Source organism: Ranitomeya imitator, chromosome 1 (assembly GCF_032444005.1).
Source record: "Ranitomeya imitator isolate aRanImi1 chromosome 1, aRanImi1.pri, whole genome shotgun sequence".
Lineage (NCBI taxonomy): Eukaryota > Metazoa > Chordata > Amphibia > Anura > Dendrobatidae > Ranitomeya > Ranitomeya imitator.
The window spans coordinates 726,248,282-726,272,190 of record NC_091282.1 but is presented as its reverse complement, the minus strand read 5'-3'; the positions used below and the strand labels follow the sequence as shown (position 1 = coordinate 726,272,190).

At 43.8% G+C, this 23,909-nt stretch overlaps 1 protein-coding gene across 1 annotated transcript; it reads left to right on the top strand.

The window, feature by feature from the left end:
- Nucleotides 1-580: 580 nt before the first annotated feature.
- Nucleotides 581-23,867, top strand: HEATR4 (HEAT repeat containing 4). The gene is made up of 15 exons (XM_069732609.1): nucleotides 581-665; nucleotides 2,216-2,878; nucleotides 2,949-3,136; nucleotides 4,336-4,476; nucleotides 5,879-6,100; nucleotides 7,235-7,360; nucleotides 7,535-7,681; nucleotides 9,228-9,388; nucleotides 10,204-10,308; nucleotides 10,999-11,117; nucleotides 14,174-14,354; nucleotides 21,621-21,690; nucleotides 21,884-22,070; nucleotides 22,155-22,233; nucleotides 23,304-23,867. The coding sequence occupies exons 2-15, from the start codon at nucleotides 2,232-2,234 to the stop codon at nucleotides 23,505-23,507; spliced, it is 2,577 nt and encodes an 858-aa protein (XP_069588710.1). The 5' UTR covers nucleotides 581-665; nucleotides 2,216-2,231; the 3' UTR covers nucleotides 23,508-23,867.
- Nucleotides 23,868-23,909: the final 42 nt, after the last annotated feature.

Genomic DNA, 23,909 nt, shown 5'->3' with positions numbered 1-23,909 from the left:
GTAATGCGGCGGGGACGAGCAGCGGCGGAAGGAGCCGGCACCGCAGGAGGAATGACGTGCCGGGACCCGAATGAAGTGCGGCCAGCGCAAGCAGGGGCAGCGCGCCGGCGGCCAGAAGCGGCGCGACGCGGACGAGCAGCGGTGGCCGTAACACCCGGTGACTACCTCCTGAAGCTCATCAAGAGAATGCCAAGACTGTGCAAAGCAGTTATCAAAGCAAAAGGTGGCTACTTTAAAGAACCTATAATATAAGACATATTTTCAGTTGTTTCACACTTTTTTGTTAAGTATATAATTCCACATGTGTTAATTCATAGTTTTGATGCCTTCAGTGTGAATGTACAATTTTCATAGTCATGACAATACAGAAAAATCTTTAAATGAGAAGGTGTGTCCAAACTTTTGGTCTGTACTGTATATATTTACATTCATATAAAGCAACTTCTGCTTAAAGTTGCTACATTCTATTTTGCATTATATTAACACTTTAGTATTTAACGACGGCACAAATAAAAAAGCATGTAAAGTGCAGGATCAGCAGCACAATGACATTCTTGGACACGTTGCTTAGCACTGCTGTGCACAACACTGACCTAGCTGCCAATTTGCAGGAGCTGAGTGATCGCAATCTCATCTTTGGAGATTAGTTCTGTTCTACTTTTCTGGTAAATATATTTAATATTTGATCTACATTATTTTCTTTGCAATTTCCAGACTTTAATACAGGGTGTAAGGTATTTGTACAAATAAATGTTAGAGGCTAAATACATTCAAAATATCTACATATAACTCCAATGTGTCATTCAATACCCACTAGGCTGGGTGCTGAGATATGGTTTGTTTCTTGTCTGGTGGGTTTTTATACTGCGAAGGTGCTTTAGCTTCAAGGACTTTTTCAGTATTTATTAAGTAGAAAACTCAGCTTTACTCATCATCCTCAGGTCCTGTGCAGCCTCTTTACCGCTGCCCCTGATCATTGTTGACAGGCTGCAGCAGTGAGGTCACAACTATAGTGCACGTAAGCACTGCAGCCAATCTCTGGGCTCAGTGGTTTTGCTAATGAAAACTGCAAGAAACCGCTGAGCCTAGTGATTGTAGCAGTGGTCACGTGCGCTGAGGGTTAGTATAGCTGAGGTCATTTTTTTCACTCTGTACACTTGGGATGGCTATGAAAGATAGACAATTAAAGGGGTTGTTCACTACTCCGACAACCACTTCTAAATCCTTAAGTTTGCTCCCCGTAAAATAATAACACCTATACTTACCCCGTTCCATCTCTCCTGGGGCTCATGTGACATTGTTACGTCACGCGATCCCTGTAGCTAATTGACAGCCGCCTTCGGACATATCACATTCATCTGGAAGAAGTGAGTTCTCTTTTCCTTGGGATGTATATGATTTAGCCAAAGGATGGGAGAGTGAAGCAGCCACAGGGATTGCGTGACGTGACAATGTCACGCAAACCCTGGGAGTGACAGTGACCACATTGCTGGAACGACGCCAGCATCAGTGAGTATAAGTGTAATTATTTTACTAGGGACAAAACATTGAGGATTGAGAAGTGCTTGTTTAAGTAGTGGACAATCCCTTTAATAACAAGAAAACATTTAAAGGGAAATTAAACTTTGGAGAAAAAAAATGTTATAGTATCATACCACAACTTATTAACAATGAGATGAAGGATGTGAAGTAATCTATGCTCATGTACACATCTCCAAGGATCTGCTGATCACTTCTTCCCCCATGATTTAACCTTTCGTTGGGGTCCCCCTCTGATCGCTAAATTGAAGGGACAGAAGCAATCAGCTGTTCCTCGAATTTTGAGCAGAGCTGTTTACATACTCATAGTTTGTTTTTTTTCTTCTTTTTTACCACTTCAAATATTTTTTAAGTTAAATTTACCTTTTTATGAAATTAGAAAGTTATGCTTTTCATTTTTAAAAACTGTGCCACTCTTGACCATGAGTTGTGTCTGGTGCCGCAGCTTAAATTCAATGCAAGTTAATGAAATTGAGCTTCAATAACAGGTACCGACAATCTTAATTAAAAGGGTTGTGTAAGAGAAATAAAACCACAATCAAATATCACAAAAATAAGAAATAAAAATGCACCGTTGTATTCCATCTTTGTTTAATGGAAAAAAATCTATTGCAGACTACATGAACCAGTAGCTCAAACATTATTTTTTTTCTTATCAATTTTTTTTATATAAAAGCTATATAATCCTTGTGATGGAGCGACCTACACTTTATTGTGAACAGAACATATTCTCTGAAGAACCATATCAAAAGATTGGAAAACTCAAGATATCAATGAATGGATTTCCACCCTCTCTGTCATCTCCTGTCACTGATTTCCACCCATCGAATCAACATTCCTTAAAATGTCACGAAAATTACATTCAGAATGTAGCTAGCGACCTTCTTTTTTCTAAAGAGGTGATAAAGGATCGAGGTCTGGCCAGCCTCTCTTACCAAGATTGGGATACGAAGGATGTGTACGATGCCTCGAATGTAATTTCACAAAAAGGAATGAGAACCATCTTAAGGCCACGACCAAATCAACACAAGTTACAGGCAGAACACCAGCGTGTAAGTTATGTTGAAACGTTTGTTCCCTCAAAAAAACTAAAAGCAAAAAGCTGCATCAACTTTGGAAATAATCAGTGGAGGAAACCTGAACACAATGAACGGAGAGATGCCAAGGAAAGGCTCTCCAAATACTCTGGATGGAGTACCTCCACTGAGATTATCAATGGTCATCACATGTCTGAAGAAAATGTAACGACCTGTAAAGAACTGAAAAACTATAAAGTAGAGGATCGTATGGAATTTATAGAAGATCGTAAACCAGGGACGCTTCTTCCAGTCTTTTACAAGTAAGCTGGTAAACATTGTCATGTTCTTTATTCCACATTTACAATCTCTAACGATGACCTTCTCCTACAGGATTCCAGGTTATTTACCACCTCAAAAACAAGTGCAGGACGTTGGTGGCAAAAACAAGACAGCAGAAACTTTATCCATTAAGCATTTTGAATTGGCACCACCCTTGAGACTTCAGGATCTGATGAATCCCAAGGTTGGAAAATATGTCTATGCCACAGAAAATGATTTTGAGAGCGAGCTTTACTCAGGTACTGGGTTTCAGTTAAGCCGTACTGGTGTCACCTTAGGAGAAAAAGAGGTTGTGTGATATTGGAAATCCAGCTTTGGCAATTTTTAGGCTATGTTCACAATACAGTTAAACCACTTTTAAGACTCCGTTATGCGCTTCTGTATGGAATCTCAAAAATTGAGATTTGGCCAGAACCCTTGACGGAACCAGTCACATGCATGAGTGAGATTTCACAGATGTTCCCACATCCTGTAATTTATTTTAATGTATCCCCTTACTGTTCCCAAAAAGTGGCCACCATAGATGGACCATATACTGTCTGCCACTGGTGCCCTCAGTGTGCAGGGCAAACGTGCACCGTTACAGAGCCACCCGCAGAGGCTGGCACCCTAAATAAAGCACTTAAGATTTGACCCACCGCTCACCGTCTTCTAAACCTAGAAGACCCTAAGGAGCCCTGTACTCACCAAAAGTCACCCTTAATCTGGATGAATTTGGGAGAGCAAAAATCATGAATATCCATAAAATATCCTTAAATATGGACACAGTGACTATAGAAAAAAAGGTCATACCTAATTAAAGGTAGATGTGATGCATGAACCACACATGTGTATAGACATACACACCAAAAGGGCCACAAGGAGATACCACAGAATAACGTGCCAAATCACTGCGACCTCCATGCGTTTCCCCATCCTTGATATAGGTTAGTCAGAAGGTATTATGGGGTAGTCCAAAGCAAATCCTTGGAGTCGTGATGCCTGGATAATAGCTGCCATGAAGGCGATGAATATTGGTGCATTTGGTGACTTGGGTTCATTGCTGGTCCAAGTTGTGCTGATTTCCAACTTGCATCATGTTAGTTGGCTAAAGATTAGTGATGAGCGAATATACTCATTACTCTGAGTATTTTTTAGTGCTCGGAGATTTAGTTTTCTTTGCCACAGCTGGATGATTTACAGCTACTAGCCTGCTTGATTACATGTGGGGATTCCCTAGCAACCAGGCAACCCCCACATGTACTTATGCTGGCTAACAGATGTAAATCATTCAGCTGAGGTGATGGAAACTAAATCTCCGAGCACTAAAAAATACTCGGAGGTCACCCGAGCGTGCTCGTCAAATCTCGAGTAACGAGTATATTCGCTCATCACTACTAAAGATCTTTACGAAACTGATAACGTTTTCAGAAATTAACATTTTTTTTCTGCATTATAGGGGTGAGTAAAATTATTCACCAGAGAGAATCAAAGCAAAAAAACTGCATTGTCATGGATAGCAACACCAGATATGAGAAACACGTTCGGCCATCGGTGCCCAGATCTTATAAACAATGGATGTCTTCTGATGGACAGTCAGGTCAGTGTGTTAAAACCGAGTAATTCTCAGAGGAGTCTGCCAGAGAAATGAGTTATGGCCGACATCAGTGCCTGGGCAGATTTTAGACATGGGGGATCCATCACAATCATGTTTGACATGCAGCGAGTTTAATAGACCGCAGGTCATTAGCAAAGAGTGTTCTCAGGACGTGAAACTGGGAGCCTCCTTTGGGCATTCTTGGTGGAGCAAGGATCAACTGTAGCATTGTGCTCCAGGGGCTTGTAAATAGATTGGGCCGAACAAGCCACTTTTATTTTGGCCAAGGCATTCAACTGAACGTTGGCTTTCCCATGGACTCCATGGACTACATTTACTTACTTGATCAACCAGGGTCATAATGGGGTATTTTATCTTGGACACTTATGGCATGCCCATCTTCAGTACCAGCACCGATCTTGAAAATGGAAATTAGCTAGCTCCAATTACTCATAGAGAGTGAGAACATTGTAAGCGTGCGCTGGAATTTTCTCAGCTTCTCTAAAAGTGAATGGAGAGAGCTGTGCCTACAAAAAGGTTCTCTAAAGATAGTTGCATATCAAGAGCTCGCTTCTATCAAACATTTTCTACATATCCTATACCTATAGCGTCACAGAAGGAGCAGCATGATCAAATATAATAAAATATGCAAATTTTATTAGTCTTAATAAAAAAAATATACAGAATACAATAAAAAAGACAGGAGTAGTACACTCTCTGTCATACATGGAACATTTATACAGTGACAGAAGATATAAGAAAACAGACAATTACATCCTATATAGTCAATGCTCAAATAGCAATGTGAACATGAATGTCAGCATAAGTAGTGATAAAAGATGACAAAGCCATAAGTCATAATAATAGCAAGTACATATGTATAATAATGACACTGATATAAATGTTCATCAATGAGATTGTGGTCTCATAGTAATAGTAGTATATGAGAAAATATGTGTGTGTAGTGACCTATTACTCACGCTAGAATAGCACGGTGGATCAAGGTATGAATTCTAACAAAAGATCCTAAGATCCATTACTTGTGGCTATTATAGAGAGGATGTGAGTTCTGTATCCTGACCTCGACGCGCGTTTCACCGCTTCTGCAGTTTTTAAGTTTTTGTGACACTAAAATGTAATAGCCATCTTTACAGCAGACTCTTCTCATGTTCTCCCTTACCTTAAAACATTGCAATCAAATTCACTTAAAATATTGCAATCAAATATTCCTGTAAACAAAAGAAAACTAAACTAATATTCTCCATGACATTGGGGCTTCTTAGTTTTGATGTTTGCAAAACAAAACTGTTCATGTCATTAGATTATGATAGATGCATTTTTTTATATTGATTTATGTTATTGCAATTTTTGTATCTGTTGGACATTAACTATATTTTCTTATTAGATATTGACCGGTCTTTGAGACTTAAGAAAGGAGCAGAACGTTGGGCAGCCCTTCCAACAGTGGTCGGGGATAAGAGTGAGAGAAGTCCTAAGAAATCTGAGACATCAGCAAAAGTGCATATTCGCAGTAACAGTGGGAGTAAGGAAACCGAGCCTGGGCCATTAACTAAGAAGCGGGCTCTGCACAATATTGTGACTGAGTGGAGAGGTGCCTGGTTGTTGAGTGAGTATACACACAAACACCAAAGAAAACATCCTTCACACAGGGCCAATAAAATCCATATATACTTTATTAACAATGGTTAAAAATAGTAAACGGTAAAAGGTATAAAACCACAGCACAGGCAAAACGGTGGGATGCCCAAGGCTTCCAAATGCTTCGTCCAGGGGTGACGAAATGCTTCGTCATCCCTGGACGAAGCATTTCATTGCGAAACGGGCGTCGGGTGTGGTGGGTCCCCAGGAGAACTCCTTAGGTAATTATTATTTATTACTTTATACACTTGTATTTACTTTTTATCCATTTTTTTGCATGTTTGTACATGGTCACTTGGCTCAATTATATGCATCGTTTTGTATTATGGCATAATTTTTACTACCATATTTGGAGTTGTTGCCTTGGGCATCCCACTGTATTGCCTGTGCTGTGGTTTTATACCTGTTACCGTTTATTATTTTTAACCATTGTTAATAAAATATATATGGATTTTATTGGCCCTGTGTGAAGGATGTTTTCTTTGGTGTTTGTAGCTGCTATTCCCTTCATGGTCTGTATGTAGGATACATATAGGTGTTTTTTGAGTATACACACAGTATATACCGTAATAATTTATATTAGCACACTGTAATTGCACTACTAACTTTACTTTTTGTGTACAAAGTTTATGGATTGTCTAAAACTTCCTGTTATTCCTGCAAGAACTTATTTTTGAGCCTTGAAGTCTAAGTCTTCATGGCTTAAACGGAAAGCTATCCTTACTTCTTAGAAGTAGAATTGCTGATGGCTTCTTTAATGGTATTATCTCACTTAGGCAACATCTGTCCAAATAGTGTGGAGCTGCAATACCAGAAACAGCCTTTGGGCATATGTGGTGCTGTTTCTGAAAAAAAAAAAAAAAAACACCATTTCTAATTCTAGACATCCCCTTTAAAATACATGCTACAAAAGCTCATCCACGGAAGTGCAAGGTGCCTCGGATGGTGTGCTCAAAGTGAGGAATAATACAATTAAAAAAAAGACAAATAATAATCTAAATAGACTTGCAGTTCAATATTTGCAGAAATCTGTACTCGTTAGGTGAAGAATTGTATCAAGAATTGTAAAACTTGGCTCCACTTCTATTTTTGTTGATTATAGGTGCAAGTTGGAAAGATGTCACCCTGGAGCAGCTGATAAGTGATCTTAGTAATGTGCACAGCAGCCATAAAATCTCGGCTCTCGTAACCATCGCTTCTTCGGCTGTCGCTGCCCCCCAACAGATTGGTGAGTGATGAAGGGTCACAATCATCTACGCCTCCTCAGATTTTAGTTCTGCATTGGATTATCCTTGTTTTATGGAGTCTTCTCCATTCTGTCAGTCTGTGGAAATCGGACTGCACTCAGATGTCATAACTCTTACATTTTACTTACTAACCTGTAAATTGGCTTTTTTTTTAGCATTTCCTGCAGAAATACTAAGTCTAGTCTCCAGTGCGTTGGGAGAGGAGGATGACCTTGTAAGGATGGCAGCCGCCCTGTGTCAGTATTTTATCCGGGAAGTAAGCGAGGAGGCAAGGAAGATCATGCTGAAGTCTCTGGAAAGTGGTATTATACATTTTGGTTCTCTTGAAGGAGTACATAAACGCTGTATAATCCCTTTATTAATGCAGTGTAACTGTATTAATTCTGCGCTGCCCCTGGTGGTGGTTTCTGGGCACTGCTACGCTCTCTATGGGAATAACAACCATTCTGCAGCAACCATGGTGCTGTTCTCTTTAATGCATTGATCAGCAGTAGTCTGCATGTTCATACATTGCGCTAATGTAGTTGGATCGCCCCCAGACACAGGGCCACGAGTTCTCGGTACCGGGCCTCTCTGGTTCGGTTCTGAGGCTGTCACGGTGGCTAGACCTGGTCTGCGACCCCGCTAAGGGGCGTCCAATAAAGGTGGTGCAGTCTGTCAGGGGTTCATGACGCCACCTGTGGTGTTCGGTCAGGGTGACCGACGCTGCTGTGGGGTCCGCTGGGGTGATGGAATGGCAGCTGGATGGTATACCTTCCCACAGGTGAAGTATGTCCCCAGGGCTTCCCAGTAAGGTAGATGGTGATGGTGTGAGGTGCAGTCAATAACGAGGACACAGGGTTGCAGTCTCTTTACCTCTTTACTGCAGACTTCAGGATCCTCAATCCAGAGCACGTTTAGCAGGGCTATCAGAGACCGGCCGGCACTTCCAGAGTTTCCTTCGCAGATGGAAATCGTTGCCTACCACTAGCGCCTGTGTGTTGTAGTCCTACCCTGCTGAGCATTCGGAATAGTCCTCACAACTGCTGTTCTCGTTTGTCGTTCTCTACAGCTCTCTCTCTCTTTAGTTCCAGATGTTGCTAGTTTCTCGTCCCCCAGATATGTTATGGCTAGGACGCACCCGTATGACGGGAAGGCCTGGAGGTCTTCCGGGACCCTAGTGACGCCCCTCTCCCACTGTTGCCCCCTATGTCTTCTTAGGAAATGTAAGGTAGACAGCCAACCTATAATTAACTGTCCTGCGGAGTTCGAAGTAAGGCCTAGAGTCAGTTACTCCCGCGGTGTTCCGGCCACCGGCTACGCGCCTCAGTAGGATGTTGCCTCGGTCTCACGGCACAACTCCTACTGGTACTCCTTTGTGCTTGATCTCGTTTACACTGTTCCACAATATCCTTCCCTTCGTGTCTCTTTCTTAGGATACCGCCGCAAGGTAGTGCAGGCGCGGTTCCGTTACGTTCTGCTCTGTTCGCTAGGCACCTGCCAGGTTCCCACGCCTGACAGGGACCCCCCTGTGTCTTTTCCCTGCAACACCCCCTGCCACGGGATGTTGCCTGAATCCAACCCAGTCAGCTTCTGACTAACTTTCTATCCAACCCCTAGTTTTACCAGTGTGAGGAGGGGCCCAATAAATAAAGCCTTTTGCTCCCCCTAGTGGCCGGAGTGTGAAGTGTAATGTGTGCTGGTGATACCTGGTCAGGAGAATTCCTTCAGTGCCATCAGACGTACCATCACTCCCCTTAGTGGCAGAGTGTCATACTGCAATGACCAGGTCTCTGGGGCACTGCATATTCATTAGTTCCCTGCTTTGAGTACAGCAGATACTCCATTCTGTAATATTCCTGTGTGCAGGGACAGATGCGGATAGCTGGGCCGCGGCTCAGTGTCTCGCTTTGGATGGCAATTACGGTTATCTGGTGATAAAACGGGTCCTGGAGCAGATGTTTGCAGCAACCAACAAAGAAAAAGAAGAGCAGGCGCTTTATATGCTGCGCGAGCTTAGTAACCACACAGTAAGTAACAACAGCACAGTATTAAAGGGGTTTTCTGGCCTTAGGGTACAAGTCTGTACTTTATGTGACTGCAGACTTGTGAACCCACAGATCACGTGCACTGCGCACTGTCAGGATTCTCCGATCCCAGGAGCAGCGGGTGATCAAGAAACTGCAAGTGTGCGATTTGCATACTTCTGGCCACATTCCCAGTAGACGTGTCCGGTCTCACACTTGCATTAAGCGAAGCCGGACACGTCTAGTCTGCATGTGACTGCAGGTACGCAAATTACATAATTACGGTCATGAGCTCCCGGTATAGGAGAATCCTGACAGTGTGCAGTGCACGCGATGTGAGGATTCTCAAGTCTGCTTTCACATACAGTCACTTGTAGCCTAAGGCTGGACAGCCCCTTTAAGAGCTTTATTTAAATAATTCCCTTTTTTGAACTATATTTTTTTACTATCTATTTACTTTCAATTCCCGTGTAGTACCGCCACAGAATAAAGAATTACACGTCATCTGTTATAGTCATTCTATAATGATTTGGCGTGCGGTTTTGCACGCTAATCTAATCTTAGTCTACACAGTTGGCGCCTTTTTGGATTGTCTAGCCTAAGTTCTAGCCTGGCTGACAAGTCTCCCCCTTTTTGAATATACGAAGAGATCTGCCAATCAAGCTAGGTGCGGAACACTTTGCCTTGTGCCCATTACTCTTGTTTTTTCCCATTTCCAGCTCAATTTTGTGTATCACCTCTGTAATATGTATGTTATGTATAAACTTTATGTTGGGGACTTATCGTATTTCCATGTTGTAATTCTTCGCTTCCATTAGCACCTGATCCACGCCGTGCTGGGAGAAGCGCTAAACAGTGGTGACTGGGGAGAAAGACTTATGTCCTGCAAAGCGCTGTGTGTCCTGCATGGAAACATTGGCCAGGTAAGCCTCCTGACCGGATTACGGGGTGTGCCTGATCTAGCGGGGCAGCCTTCCTGTGTCCGGAAGTGATGGTAGAAAACTGCTTCTTACGCCAGGGATGCATGGCGACATATTGTGTGCAGTTTGTTGCATGTGATACGGGAGCTGTGGTTGCACTTCAACTGGACGTCTCAGATGATTAATAATAATTATTAATTATTCAATGTGCCCTCAATAAACAACATATTTGCCGATTGGCGGTCGTATAATAGCCTGTTTAGAACGTCCGACTGCGCTTCCCATGTGCACAGATCGTTCACTGTGCACAGGCTGACATTGCTCTCGGCAGCACATTTCTTGTTTACACAGCACAATGTGCTGCCGAGAATGACAATTGTTAAAGAAGCTTATTAAAACTTGTTTCACCCAACGAACAAGCGAGAAATCAGTGTCCTTAGGAATACTGGTTCCCAATACTCGACATCTGTAGAGTTAGCGGTAACATTACACAATATTAGTCCGGGTCTCAGTATAGTACTGGTAGTTTATTTTTCTGGAGGAGGTAATTATTCTATAAGGTCATTAGGGCATTGTACGCATGCTTCATTCTACGGAGTTTCAGAAGTGAACTCTTTTACAATACTATCAGAACAAACATTTACTGACTCAGTAATTGTCAGTGAGTAACAAGGTTTCCTTCTGTTTTTACAGGAAGTAAAAAACAAATTAAGTCATCTGATGTGGAATGACTGGAGTCCTGGGGTCCGGGGAGCCGCTGCCAAGGCACTGGGCAAACTAGATCAGGGCAAGGAAGTCCACCACCAGATCAGGTGGGAACATCGCATTGTGGATATATATTTATGAGGTATATGGCAGACAGTGGCCACAATCCTGATGGATGCCCTTCCATCTGCCCGCCATAGGGACATGGTGTTAAATAATAATAATAATAATTTTTATTTATATAGTGCCAACATATTCCGCAGCACTTTACAATTAAGCGGGGACATGTACAAACAATAAATTCAATACAAGTTAAGACAATTTAAACAGTGACATTAGGAGTAAGGTCCCTGCTCGCAAGCTTACATTCTACAAAAGAGTAACTCAACTTTTTATTCTCCATTTTTTAATCATTTTGTCCAGCATGGAAAGTTATGCAAATGTGCAAATCAGTTTAGTAGAGGAGTTGTCTTAATTTCTGTAAATATATTTCACATACGCCATTTCCAAACCTCGGTTTTTCCCCAGTCTGTTTGCCTGGCTCCAGCTGCATTAATATCGGTTTTGTACTAATTTGGAGTACAGATGATGGCAGTGACAAGGTCAGCACCCTGTCTCACTAAGTCAGGGGATAAACTGCTGCAGGAGATTGTTTTGAAAAGCACTAAACTCAGAGGAGGAGACAAACGCTGAATATTTCACTGCCATCATCTGTACTCCAAATGAGTGGGTTCTGATACCGATGCAGCTGGAGGTAGAGAAATAAGCAGGGAAAGCAGCAAAGGTTTGGAAGGCACTTACAGACATTTTATTTTTACAGGACCGAAGACAAATGCCTTAATGAAGTTTCATAACTTTCCATGTTGGACAAAATTATTTTAAAAAAGAGTATATTGTTGTGAATTCTGTGGCTGAATTCACTCCTGTGGTCACAAGTGGTACTGCAGCTTCTGAGCTTCCTTCCTCAGGTGTTCTGGTGAGCTCGTTAACTGCTTCGTTACTTAACTCCGCCTGATGCTGCTATCCTTGCTCCTTGTCAATGTTCCAGTGTTGGATCTGAGCTTCTCCTGATTGTTCCTGTGACCTGTTGCTCTGTATAGCTAAGTGCTTTTTTGCTATTTTGTTGCCTTTTTTCTGTCCAGCTTGTCTTTTGTTTTGCTGGAAGCTCTGAGACGCAAAGGGTGTACCGCCGTGCCGTTAGTCCGGCACGGTGGGTTTTTTTTTTTTCCCCTTTGCGTGGGTTTTGCTTTAGGGTTTTTTGTAGACTGCAAAGTTCGCTTTACTGTCCTCGCTCTGTCTAAGAATATCGGGCCCCACTTTGCTGAATCTATTTCGACCTCCTATGGGCAAACTTTCTCTGTGCCAAGTTGGAGAAGTGTGTGTTTGAGCAGGAGTCCTTGCTTTCCTGGGCTATATCATCTCCACTCGGGGATTGGCCATGGATCCTGCTAAGCTACAGGCTGTGATGGACTGGCAGGAACCCCATTCTCTTAAAGCGGTGCAGTGCTTTATGGGGATCAATAATTATTATCGCCAGTTCATTCCACACTTCTCAACTTTGGTAGCTCCCTTGGTTGCCCTCACCAAGAAGGGAGCAATTCCCAAATTGTGGTCGCAGGAGGTCTCCAAGTCCTTTCTCTCTATTAAGTCACACTTTGCTAGCGCTCCCATTTTACATTGCCCCGATGTTGATAAACCATTTATCATGGAGGTGGATGCTTCTTCCGTCGGTGCTGGAGCAGTCCTCTTTCAGAAGGATGCTCAGTGTCGGAAGCATTCTTGCTTCTTTTTCTCTAAGACCTTCACACCAGTGGAGAGGAATTATTCCATTGGGGACAGGGAGTGTTAGACCTCCTGCGACCACAATTTGGGAATTGCTCCCTTCTTGGTGAGGGCAACCAAGGGAGCTACCAAAGTTGAGAAGTGTGGAATGAACTGGCGATAATAATTATTGATCCCCATAAAGCACTGCACCGCTTTAAGAGAATGGGGTTCCTGCCAGTCCATCACAGCCTGTAGCTTAGCAGGATCCATGGCCAATCCCCGAGTGGAGATGATATAGCCCAGGAAAGCAAGGACTCCTGCTCAAACACACACTTCTCCAACTTGGCACAGAGAAAGTTTGCCCATAGGAGGTCGAAATAGATTCAGCAAAGTGGGGCCCGATATTCTTAGACAGAGCGAGGACAGTAAAGCGAACTTTGCAGTCTACAAAAAACCCTAAAGCAAAACCCACGCAAAGGGGCAAAAAAAAAAAACCACCGTGCCGGACTAACGGCACGGCGGTACACCCTTTGCGTCTCAGAGCTTCCAGCAAAACAAAAGACAAGCTGGACAGAAAAAAGGCAACAAAATAGCAAAAAAGCACTTAGCTATACAGAGCAACAGGTCACAGGAACAATCAGGAGAAGCTCAGATCCAACACTGGAACATTGACTAGGAGCAAGGATAGCAGCATCAGGTGGAGTTAAGTAACGAAGCAGCTAATGAGCTCACCAGAACACCTGAGGAAGGAAGCTCAGAAGCTGCAGTACCACTTGTGACCACAGGAGTGAATTCAGCCACAGAATTCACAACAGTATATACATGTTTTTGGCAGTGTCAGTCTTCTGCATATTCCTATACAGTTCACTAAACGACACATACCAACCAGACAGAGGCCAAAAATACACTCATTATGCCCCCTTCTAGTGAATTGGGGCCTATGGGACAGTTAAAGGGGTATTCCCATCTCCAAGATCGTATCATAATATGTAGTAAGTGTAATAATAATACTATTAGCAAATACCTACAATTAGTCATGTAGTATAGTTCTTCTGATTCGCTATGTCACTTACCCAATGTACAGGGCATTGCAGTAGCTTAGGCATCCATGGTTATGACCACTAGCAACTACCTAAATGTCACTGTAATGTATAATCCCGGACCCTTCCCTGGCATATCCGTTGGCCTTATAATGAGATATTGTATTATTTGAGCACACAATGAGTAGAAACGTAACCTGGCCAGACATTGTCTGGTTGTGACATAGAAGAACACTTCGATGTCTCAGCTTCATGGCTGTTCATAGCTCAGCACATCATACCTTAGTAAATGATGTTAGCCGTTGTAACATGAATTGTATCATTAGAGCTAATTGTAATAATATGAGGATTATTTCCAGAAAGCATTTGGAGAGTGATAGCTGGAAATCAAACGTGGAGGCTTTATCGCTCATCGGGGTCCTACAAATAATGACGGCTCAGCTGCTCCCCGGATTCTTGCAGAGCTTTGAAAATGACTTTTTAGCTGTTCGCAGACAGGCCTGTCAGACGGCGGGATTACTCCAGATTAAACATGAGATGGTGAGTATGGTAGTATAGGATGAAAATAGTTCCGGATTAGTAATAGAAAATACTGCGCATAAAACTGACATTATGATACCAGATAGATAATTCTGCATAGATCTGTATAGATCAATGACACTATATACTTTATGATACCAGATAGATAATACCGCACATAACACTGACACTATATACTGTATACTAAATAGATAATACCGCACATAACACTGACACTATATACTGTATGAAACCAGATAGATAATACCGCACATAACACTGACACTATATACTGTATACTAAATAGATAATACCGCACATAACACTGACACTATATACTGTATGAAACCAGATAGATAATACCGCATATAACACTGACATTATTTATTGTATGATACCAGATAGATAATACTGCACATAACACTGACATTCATTCTCTGTCCTCCGTAGTACATGCCTGCACAAGGCAATCTTGCCTTGCGCAGGCATGTACTATGGAGGACAGAGAATGAACTTCAATCCAATATTGCAGCCAGCATGCAGCCAGCGGGTAAGGAAAGGGTGAATCAAAAACCCCAAAACCCCGCCTCCATGGCTGAAGATTGTTCCCTCCAAATTCAGGTGACAGTATCCCTTTAAGTGCAGCAATTTCTACATACAGCGTTCTACAGGAGGCTGTTAGTGCGGAGATTTCTACACGTGTCGTTCTACAGAAGGATGTAAGTGCAGAGATTTCTACACCTGGTGTTCTACAGGAGGCTGTAAGTGCGGAGATTTCTACACATGGCATTGTACAAGAAGCTGTAAGTACGGCGATTTTTAAAGGATCCTGTAAGTGCAGCAATTTCTACATATAGTGTTCTACAAGAGGCTGTAAGTGCGGCGATTTCTACACATGGCATTCTACAGGAGGCTGTAAGTGCGGCGATTTCTACACATGGCATTGTACAAGAAGCTGTAAGTACGGCGATTTTTAAAGGATCCTGTAAGTGTAGCAATTTCTACATATAGCGTTCTACAAGAGGCTGTTAGTGCGGAGATTTCTACACGTGACATTCTACAAGAGGCTGTAAGTGCGGCGATTTTTAAAGGATCCCGTAAGTGGAGCAATTTCTACATACAGCGTTCTACAAGAGGCTGTAAGTGCGGCGATTTCTACACGTGGCGTTTTACAGGAGGCTGTAAATGCAGCGATTTCTACACGTGGCGTTCTACAACAGACTGTAAGTGCAGAGATTTCTACACGTGGTGTTCTACAGAAGGCTGTAAGTGCGGAGATTATTACACGTGGCATTGTACAAGAAGTGTGGCAATTTTTAAAGGATCCTGTAAGTGCAGCAATTTCTACATATAGCGTTCTACAAGAGGCTGTAAGTGCGGTGATTTCTACACGTGGCGTTTTATAGGAGGCTGTAAATGCAGTGATTTCTACACGTGGCGTTCTACAACAGACTGTAAGTGCAGAGATTTCTACACATGGTGTTCTACAGAAGGCTGTAAGTGCGGAGATTATTACACGTGGCATTGTACAAGAAGCTGTAAGTGTGGCAATTTTTAAAGGATCCTGTAAGTGCAGCAATTTCTACATATAGCGTTCTACAAGAGGCTGTAAGTGCAGCGATTTCTACCCGTGGCATTCTACAAGAGGCTGTAAGTGCGGCGATTTCTACCCGTGGCGTTCTACAAGAGGCTGTAAGTGCAGCGATTTCTACACATGGCATTGTACAGGAGGCTGTTAGTGCGGAGAATTCTACACCTGGCGTTCTACAGAAGGCTGTAAGTGAGGAGATTTCTACATGTGGCGTTTTACAGGAGGCTGTAAGTGCAGGGACTTCTACACGCGCGTTCTACAGGAAGTGTGGGGATTTCTACACGTGGTGTTCTACAGGAGGCTGTAAGTGCGGGGATTTTTAAAGGATCCTGTAAGTGCAGCAATTTCTACATGTAGCGTTCTACAAGAGGCTGTAAGTGCGGCAATTTTTAAATGATCCTGTAAGTGCAGCAATTTCTACATATAGCGTTCTACAAGAGGCTGTAAGTGCAGTGATTTCTACACCTGGCGTTCTAGAGAAGGCTGTAAGTGCGTAGATTTCTACACGTGATGTTCTACAGAAGGCTGTAAGTGCGGGGATTTCTACACGTGGCGTTTTACAGGAGGCTATAAGTGCAGGGATTTCTACACGTGCGTTCTACAGGAGGCTGTAAGTGCAGGGTAAGTGCAAACTCTGCGCCATCCCCTTTCAGAGACACCATGTCTTCGGGCCAGTCTTGGATGATAACCTTGAAAAGGCATCTGATAGGGGAAAAAAAAAAAATCGCTTCCCGAACAAAAAATTGCTAGGAAGCATTTTTTCCGTCCCCCTCGTGACCAGTCCTCCTAGAAGGACTTCAGGGGAAAAGGTAAAACGGGTCGATGGAGCTACCCGAAGGGGGGAGAGGCAGGAATATCCTCGTGCCTCAACAGCAACAGGCCCCTGATAAACAGTGACTCTCCGGTGGGGGGTCGACTCTCGCAGTTTCTCGCCCGATGGCAGTCCATATCCACGAACCAGTGGAACCTCCACACCATACAATTCGGACTGAAATTGGAATTCAAAAGCCCCCCCCCACCCTCCCTGAGAATTACCCCAGAACAGTCCCCAGACCTCCAGGACTCTCTTCTCCATCAAATTCAGGATCTCTTGCGAGAAAAAGTGATCTCTCATGTACCTCAGCAGGACTTAGGCAGAGGTCATTATTCTCATCTATTCCTCATAAGAAAACCCTCTGGGAAATGCAGAGTGATCATAAACTTAAAACCCCTGAACCAATTAATCAAAAACATATTTCTCCCTCAGCCCCATGTGTGGGGCTCTGGGGACAGATGCTTTTGTTCATCCATGGACCTTCAACCTGGCTTACGCCTTCCCACCAATTCCGATGCTGTCAAAGACTCTGCAGAAGATCCGGTCAAAGTAATCGCAAACTGGATTAAGCAGGCCATCTGCCTTGCATACTCGGCAAAAGATCTCCCTCTGCCGATCTCGCTGAAAGCCCATTCTACCCGGTCAGTCTCCACATCATGGGCAGCAAGAGGGAACGCCTCATCTGAGCAGATATGCAGAGCCGCCACCTGGTCTTCTGTACATACTTTCATCAGACAATCCAGACTAAATTTCGACAGGGATCTGACATTCGGCAGACGCGTTCTACAAGCCGTAGTCCCTCCCTAAAGAAATTATTGTTGGTATAACTCCAAGGTGACTGTCATGGAAGGTGACTAGAGAAAAGAGAATTAGTCTTACCAGTAATTTGGTTTCTAGGAACCTTCCACGACAGCACTAATTTCCCTCCCTATCTGATATATACAGGAGGCTGTAAGTGCAGGGTTCTCTAGTGACCTTCCACGACAGTCACCTTGGAGATTGTCTCCCCGCCCTAGTGGGGAACAGGAAACACAGAGGTTAAATAACCCTCCCCTTCCTGCTATCTCCAGTGTTTTTCCTGTCCCCCAGTGGGGCATGAAGAGTTTCCTTCAGGTGCTGCTGTGGCCAGTGAACGGAGCACCTGGAAAAGTTCTTACCAGCTGGGCAGCTGAGGTCGGGCAGTGCTACTTCTCTTTCTCCATGCGGCTGCTCCTGTCTCCATCTGCTATGGACTCGGGACCCCCTTTCTCCCGCCCCTCCACCGGAGGTAAAGCAGGGCAGTGATGTGCTGCCGGGTCCTCTCGGAGCTCCCCAGCATCCTCCTCCCAGCATGTAGTGGAGTTCCGGGTTAGCGTGCGCCAGATGTGACGTCAGCGGCGCATTTCCGGTTTGTGGCCTTGGGCTCCATGCTGGAACGCACGCCATCTTCTGCATTCCATGTGGGGCTATATCGCCTGCACTATAAGGTCGTCATGGGCCTCCCTACGGACTATGGGGAGGAGGAGCACATGATTAATGCTGGACCTCTAAACCTTCATATCCTGGTCAGGAATCCCAGCGTTCATCCTCCTACCTTGAGTAGCTGGGCTGGTCCCATCACTGTTTGGAATTTAGTATACCTCTCTCTCTTTTAGGGAGACAAGGTCTGCCCCAAAGAACAAACCCAGCCGCAAGTGTGGTGTTTGTGGCTCCCAGCTACCTTCTGCATAAAAATCTGATTAAACAGGAGGTACAAACCTCCATGGCAGCCTTTTCCCTGCCCCAGGTGTGGCATCCTCCCCCCCTAAAAAGAGGAAACTGGCACCGATTGAATCTGATTCTGACTCGGGTGAGGTTCATACCTCAGAGTCAGACAATAATTGGGAAAATGAGGGCTCTACATCCACCCCTAAACCTGACGGGAAAAAATATTATTTTTCTTCTGAGGATATGGATGAGCTTGTTTCTATAGTAAGAAGCACCATGGGGATTGAGGAAGTAGAGAAAAAACATTCCATTCAGGATGAAATGTTTGGGGGTCTGAAATCCAAAAGCAAAAAAGGGTTTCCTAATTCATGAAAATGTCCAGAACCTTATTTTTCAGGAGTGGGCTTCCCCAGAGAAGGGCCTTCGTGTACCTTCAAATTTTAAGAACCGTTTTCGCCAAGAAGGTGACAATTCTATTTGAGAGGTCCCCAGGGTGGACGTCCAGGTCTCTAAAGTTACTAAAAAAGTCTCTCCCATTTGAGGATTCCTCTCAATTAAAATATCCAATGGATCACAAAATAGAAAGCCACCTAAAGAAGTCCTGGGAATCCTCTAAAAATTTGCTTAAAGCAAATATTGCGTCTACCTGTGTCGCTAGGGCCATGGTCCTCTGGCTTCGCAAATTAGAGGAACATCTCTCCCAGGGTACTTCAAGAGAGGAAATCCTGGACTCCCTACCCCTTCTTCAAAAGGCAACAGGGTTCTTAGCCGATGCCTCAGGGGAATCCGTCCGTGTGGCTGCTCGGTCCCTAGTCCAATCTAACTCAGCCAGGAGAGCCCTTTGGCTGAAGTCTTGGGGAAGTGACATCACCTCTAAAACCAAACTCTGCGCCATCCCCTTCCAGAGACACCATGTCTTCGGGCCAGTCTTGGATGATATCCTTGAAAAGGAAAAAAAAAAAAATCGCTTCCCGAGCAAAAAATTGCTAGGAAGCATTTTTTTTGTCCCCCTCGCGACCAGTCCTCCCGGAAGGACTTCAGGGGAAAAGGTAAAACGGGTCGATGGAGCTACCCGAAGGGGGGAGAGGCAGGAATATCCTCGTGCCTCAACAGCAACAGACCCCTGATAAACAGTGACTCTCCAGTGGGGGGTCGACTCTCGCAGTTTCTCGCCCGATGGCAGTCCATATCCACGAACCAGTGGAACCTCCACACCATACAATTCGGACTGAAATTGGAATTCAAAAGCCCCCCCCCAACCCTCCCTGAGAATTACCCCGGAACAGTCCCCAGACCTCCAGGACTCTCTTCTCCATCAAATTCAGGATCTCTTGCGAGAAAAAGTGATCTCTCATGTACCTCAGCAGGACTTAGGCAGAGGTCATTATTCTCATCTATTCCTCATAAGAAAACCCTCTGGGAAATGCAGAGTGATCATAAACTTAAAACCCCTGAACCAATTAATCAAAAACATATTTCTCCCTCAGCCCCATGTGTGGGGCTCTGGGGACAGATGCTTTTGTTCATCCATGGACCTTCAACCTGGCTTACGCCTTCCCACCAATTCCGATGCTGTCAAAGACTCTGCAGAAGATCCGGTCAAAGTCAAAGTAATCGCAAACTGGATTAAGCAGGCCATCTGCCTTGCATACTCGGCAAAAGATCTCCCTCTGCCGATCTCGCTGAAAGCCCATTCTACCCGGTCAGTCTCCACATCATGGGCAGCAAGAGGGAACGCCTCATCTGAGCAGATATGCAGAGCAGCCACCTGGTCTTCTGTACATACTTTCATCAGACAATCCAGACTAAATTTCGACAGGGATCTGACATTCGGCAGACGCGTTCTACAAACCGTAGTCCCTCCCTAAAGAAATTATTGTTGGTATAACTCCAAGGTGACTGTCGTGGAAGGTGACTAGAGAAAAGAGAATGTCTTACCGGTAATTTGGTTTCTAGGAACCTTCCACGACAGCACTAATTTCCCTCCCTATCTGCTATTCAGTGGATGATTCCTGCACTTTGGTGGTAACTATTCACACTAGTATGGCCAGAAAAAACACTGGAGATAGCAGGAAGGGGAGGGTTATTTAACCTCTTTGTGCTTCCTGTCCCCCACAAGGGCGGGGAGACAACCTCCAAGGTGACTATCGTGGAAGGTTCCTAGAAACAGAATTACCGGTAAGACTAATTCTATTATTTCTACACGTGCGTTCTACGGGATGTTGTAAGTGCGGGGATTTCTACACGTGCGTTCTACAGGATGTAAATGTAGGGATTTCTACAAGTGGTGTTCTACAGGAGGCTGTAAGTGCGGGGATTTCTACAAGAGCATTCTACAGGATGCTGTAAGTGTGGGGATTTCTACACGTGGTGTTCTACAGGAGGCTGTAAGTGTGGGGATTTCTACACGTGGTGTTCTACAGGAGGCTGTAAATGCAGGGATTTCTACACTTGGCGTTCTACAGGAGGCTGTAAGTGCAGGGATTTCTACACGTGTGTTCTGCAGGATGTAAGTGTGGGAATTTCTACACGTGGTGTTCTACAGGAGGCTGTAAGTGCGTGAATTTCTACAAGTGGCATTCGACAGGAAGCTGTAAGTGCAGGGATTTCTACATGTGTGTTCTACAGGATGTTGTAAGTGTGGGGATTTCTACATATGCGTTCTACAGGATATTGTAAGTGTGGGGATTTCTACACGTGGCGTCCTACAGGATGCTGTGTGGGGATTTCTACACGTCGCGTTCTACAGGATGCTGTAAGTGTGGGGATTTCTACACATGGTGGTCTACAGGATGCTGTAAGTGCGGGGATTTCTACATGAGTCTGTAAGTGCGGACATTTATGCACGAGGCACTCATACTGAATAAAGTGAGATGTTTTGAAAATGTAGTTTTGCAGATCAGTAACTTGTCTATCCATTCTGTGATTTCCATAATTCCACGACTTTTCCTTCTTGGTGCGGTCATCCCAATGTAGAAGGAGTGCAATATATGATCCTAGATGGATAACAAAGCACATAAAAACATAATCACACTATATGCTACATATCTATAGTGTAGGGAAGCAAAAATGGTAGAGATTTAGATTTGGAGATTATTGAATAGTTTTCTAAGCAGTAATATTTCCCGTTTTGGATGATCAAACAATCACTAGTGTCACTTTTTCATTATTAATATATTGCATTGCCTTTTCCTAGGTCATGAATTGCCTCTATCAACTCGTTCAGAATGATCCAGTCTGGAAAGTCCAGGCACATGCCATCAGAGGTCAGTGAGGCGCTCACCCCGGTATATAGTCCATGTCGCGGTTCTGCTGTAATGTGGGGGAGGGGGCACTTACTTCTGTCCATATAGTGTATATCAAGTGTAAAGTGAAGTGCAGGGTTGGATGTTCAGTGTCATGCACATATATGATGTTGGAGTTCGGGATATGTCAACGAATGTATTATATGCTTTCTAGCTTTAGGTAAAATTGGGCACATTACTCCACGTGTGACAGCACTTATGTTGTGGGCCGTACGGGCTAAAGATCCTGGGGTGCGGATTGAGGCCTATCGCTGCATCGCAACCTTACATTTGTGTGACAGTGAAGTTCACCACGCCCTTCAAGACAGAGTATTACTGGAGTGCGACAAGCTCACCCGTAGGTGAGATTTAAGGATTTCTTTAAAAAAAAGCAAAGAAACCCAACAATAATATCTGGGCCTTTTAACTCCTTTTCTGCCATTTAGGGAGGTGAGACAGACATTGACGGCATTGAATATGGCACATAATGGCAATCAGGAGATGATGTCACAAGTCAAGCGTCAGGTGAGGGATATTAAATCTGCATTCACATTTATCATTAGCTGGGTGTATATACAATGGAGGAACCAAGTGTCTGGCCTCACTCCTCCATGTGACATCTAATCTGAGAGTGAGGAGCCGAGAATGATATTGGATCCCTCTTCCTATTCTGCTGTTTTAGTACCCCTAATGTATAACCCTAGAACATCGGTACAAGGTAACATCCTGGAATCTGTCAGCTCATGCTAGAATAATCAAAGTCTATTGTGCATAGTGTAGTGTGCCAAAACTAATTAAAGGGAATATTCCAGCAGGTTTTTGTTATGTAATCTGACAGCAGCATGATGATGGGGCAGAGACCATGATTCCAGCAATGTGTCATTTATTTTACTGGGACAGCAGTTATGATAGAATCACAGTTTTGTTTGCTGCAGATCTCAGGAATGTTTCAGCAGTGTATAACCCCGCCCACACTCCTGATTGGTAGAAAGCTGCCAATCAGTGGTGTGGGCATGGTTGGACCAGGAAAAACGAGACAGGTAGTCATGTCATGATAATCTCCCCCTGATAAAACATTGATTGTACTGAACAAACAGCCCCATAAGTGACACATCGTTGGAATCAGGGTCTCTATCCTTACATCATACTGATGTCAGATTACATAGCAAAAACCTGGTGACAGAGTCCTTTAAGACTTGATTCTTTATGTTTGAGATATTTCAAAAATTAAAAAAAAGACACAGAAATCAGGAGAAGTAATGATCACACCTTGTAATGATTGTGCGGGTGCCCCAGGGCTGGACACTGGAGTTGAATGAAACATGTTCATTGTACCCAGGTCACTTAGGCACTCTGTGGCAGCCAGTCCACGGCAGTGTGAACGTTAGTGGAGTAAATTGTACTGAATCTGTCTGGCAGGCTGGACCACGCTCCGTCCACCTGACAGAGCTAGCCAGGACTGTCGTAAAACTTCTAGAACACTTTTACTTTTAGAAAGAGCGCCACTCTTATCCTTTAATATTCTAGATGACAAGTCCTGCCAGTCCCAAATCTTACTTTTGTATCAATGTCCATTATATTTTATGGTTTCGCAGTTATCAAAGCTGTGTCAGAAGGAAGCGTTGTTTCCTAAAGTGCTGAGGATGGAACAAGATCTAGCATCGGAGCAAATAGCGCTGGAACAAATGCTGCCCAATATTCCTGTGTGGAAGCACGAGAAGCAAGAACAGAGACTTTTATGGGATAATGTGGACAAACCTTTTTCAGGTACATATACAGCAATTGGACAAATCCCCTAATAGCACATGGCTGTGAAAAGGCCAGTGTCACACTTCAGCTTATAATCCAACATGATGCACGGACCAGACGCAGGTCTCCTGACCACACGGAAAAGGAACCGGTCATCAGGTTTTCCCAATATAAACTGAAGACACCACCTTTAACTGCTCTATTACTGCAGTCCATCAACTTGATGCGTCCTACGTCATCCACGCATGGCCGATTGGCCACTAATCTTGTGCCTGCCACAGTTAAAGCAGAGTTAGTGCAGAACAAAGGAGCTTGAATATGGTAATTAACTAACCACCCCTTTCTATATGCAATTATAAAATCATGTATGTACAATAAACCATCAGTATTTGATGGAACGTTATTCTGTCACCTCAGTGTACAGTGTCATTCTTGAACGCTCAAATACTCAG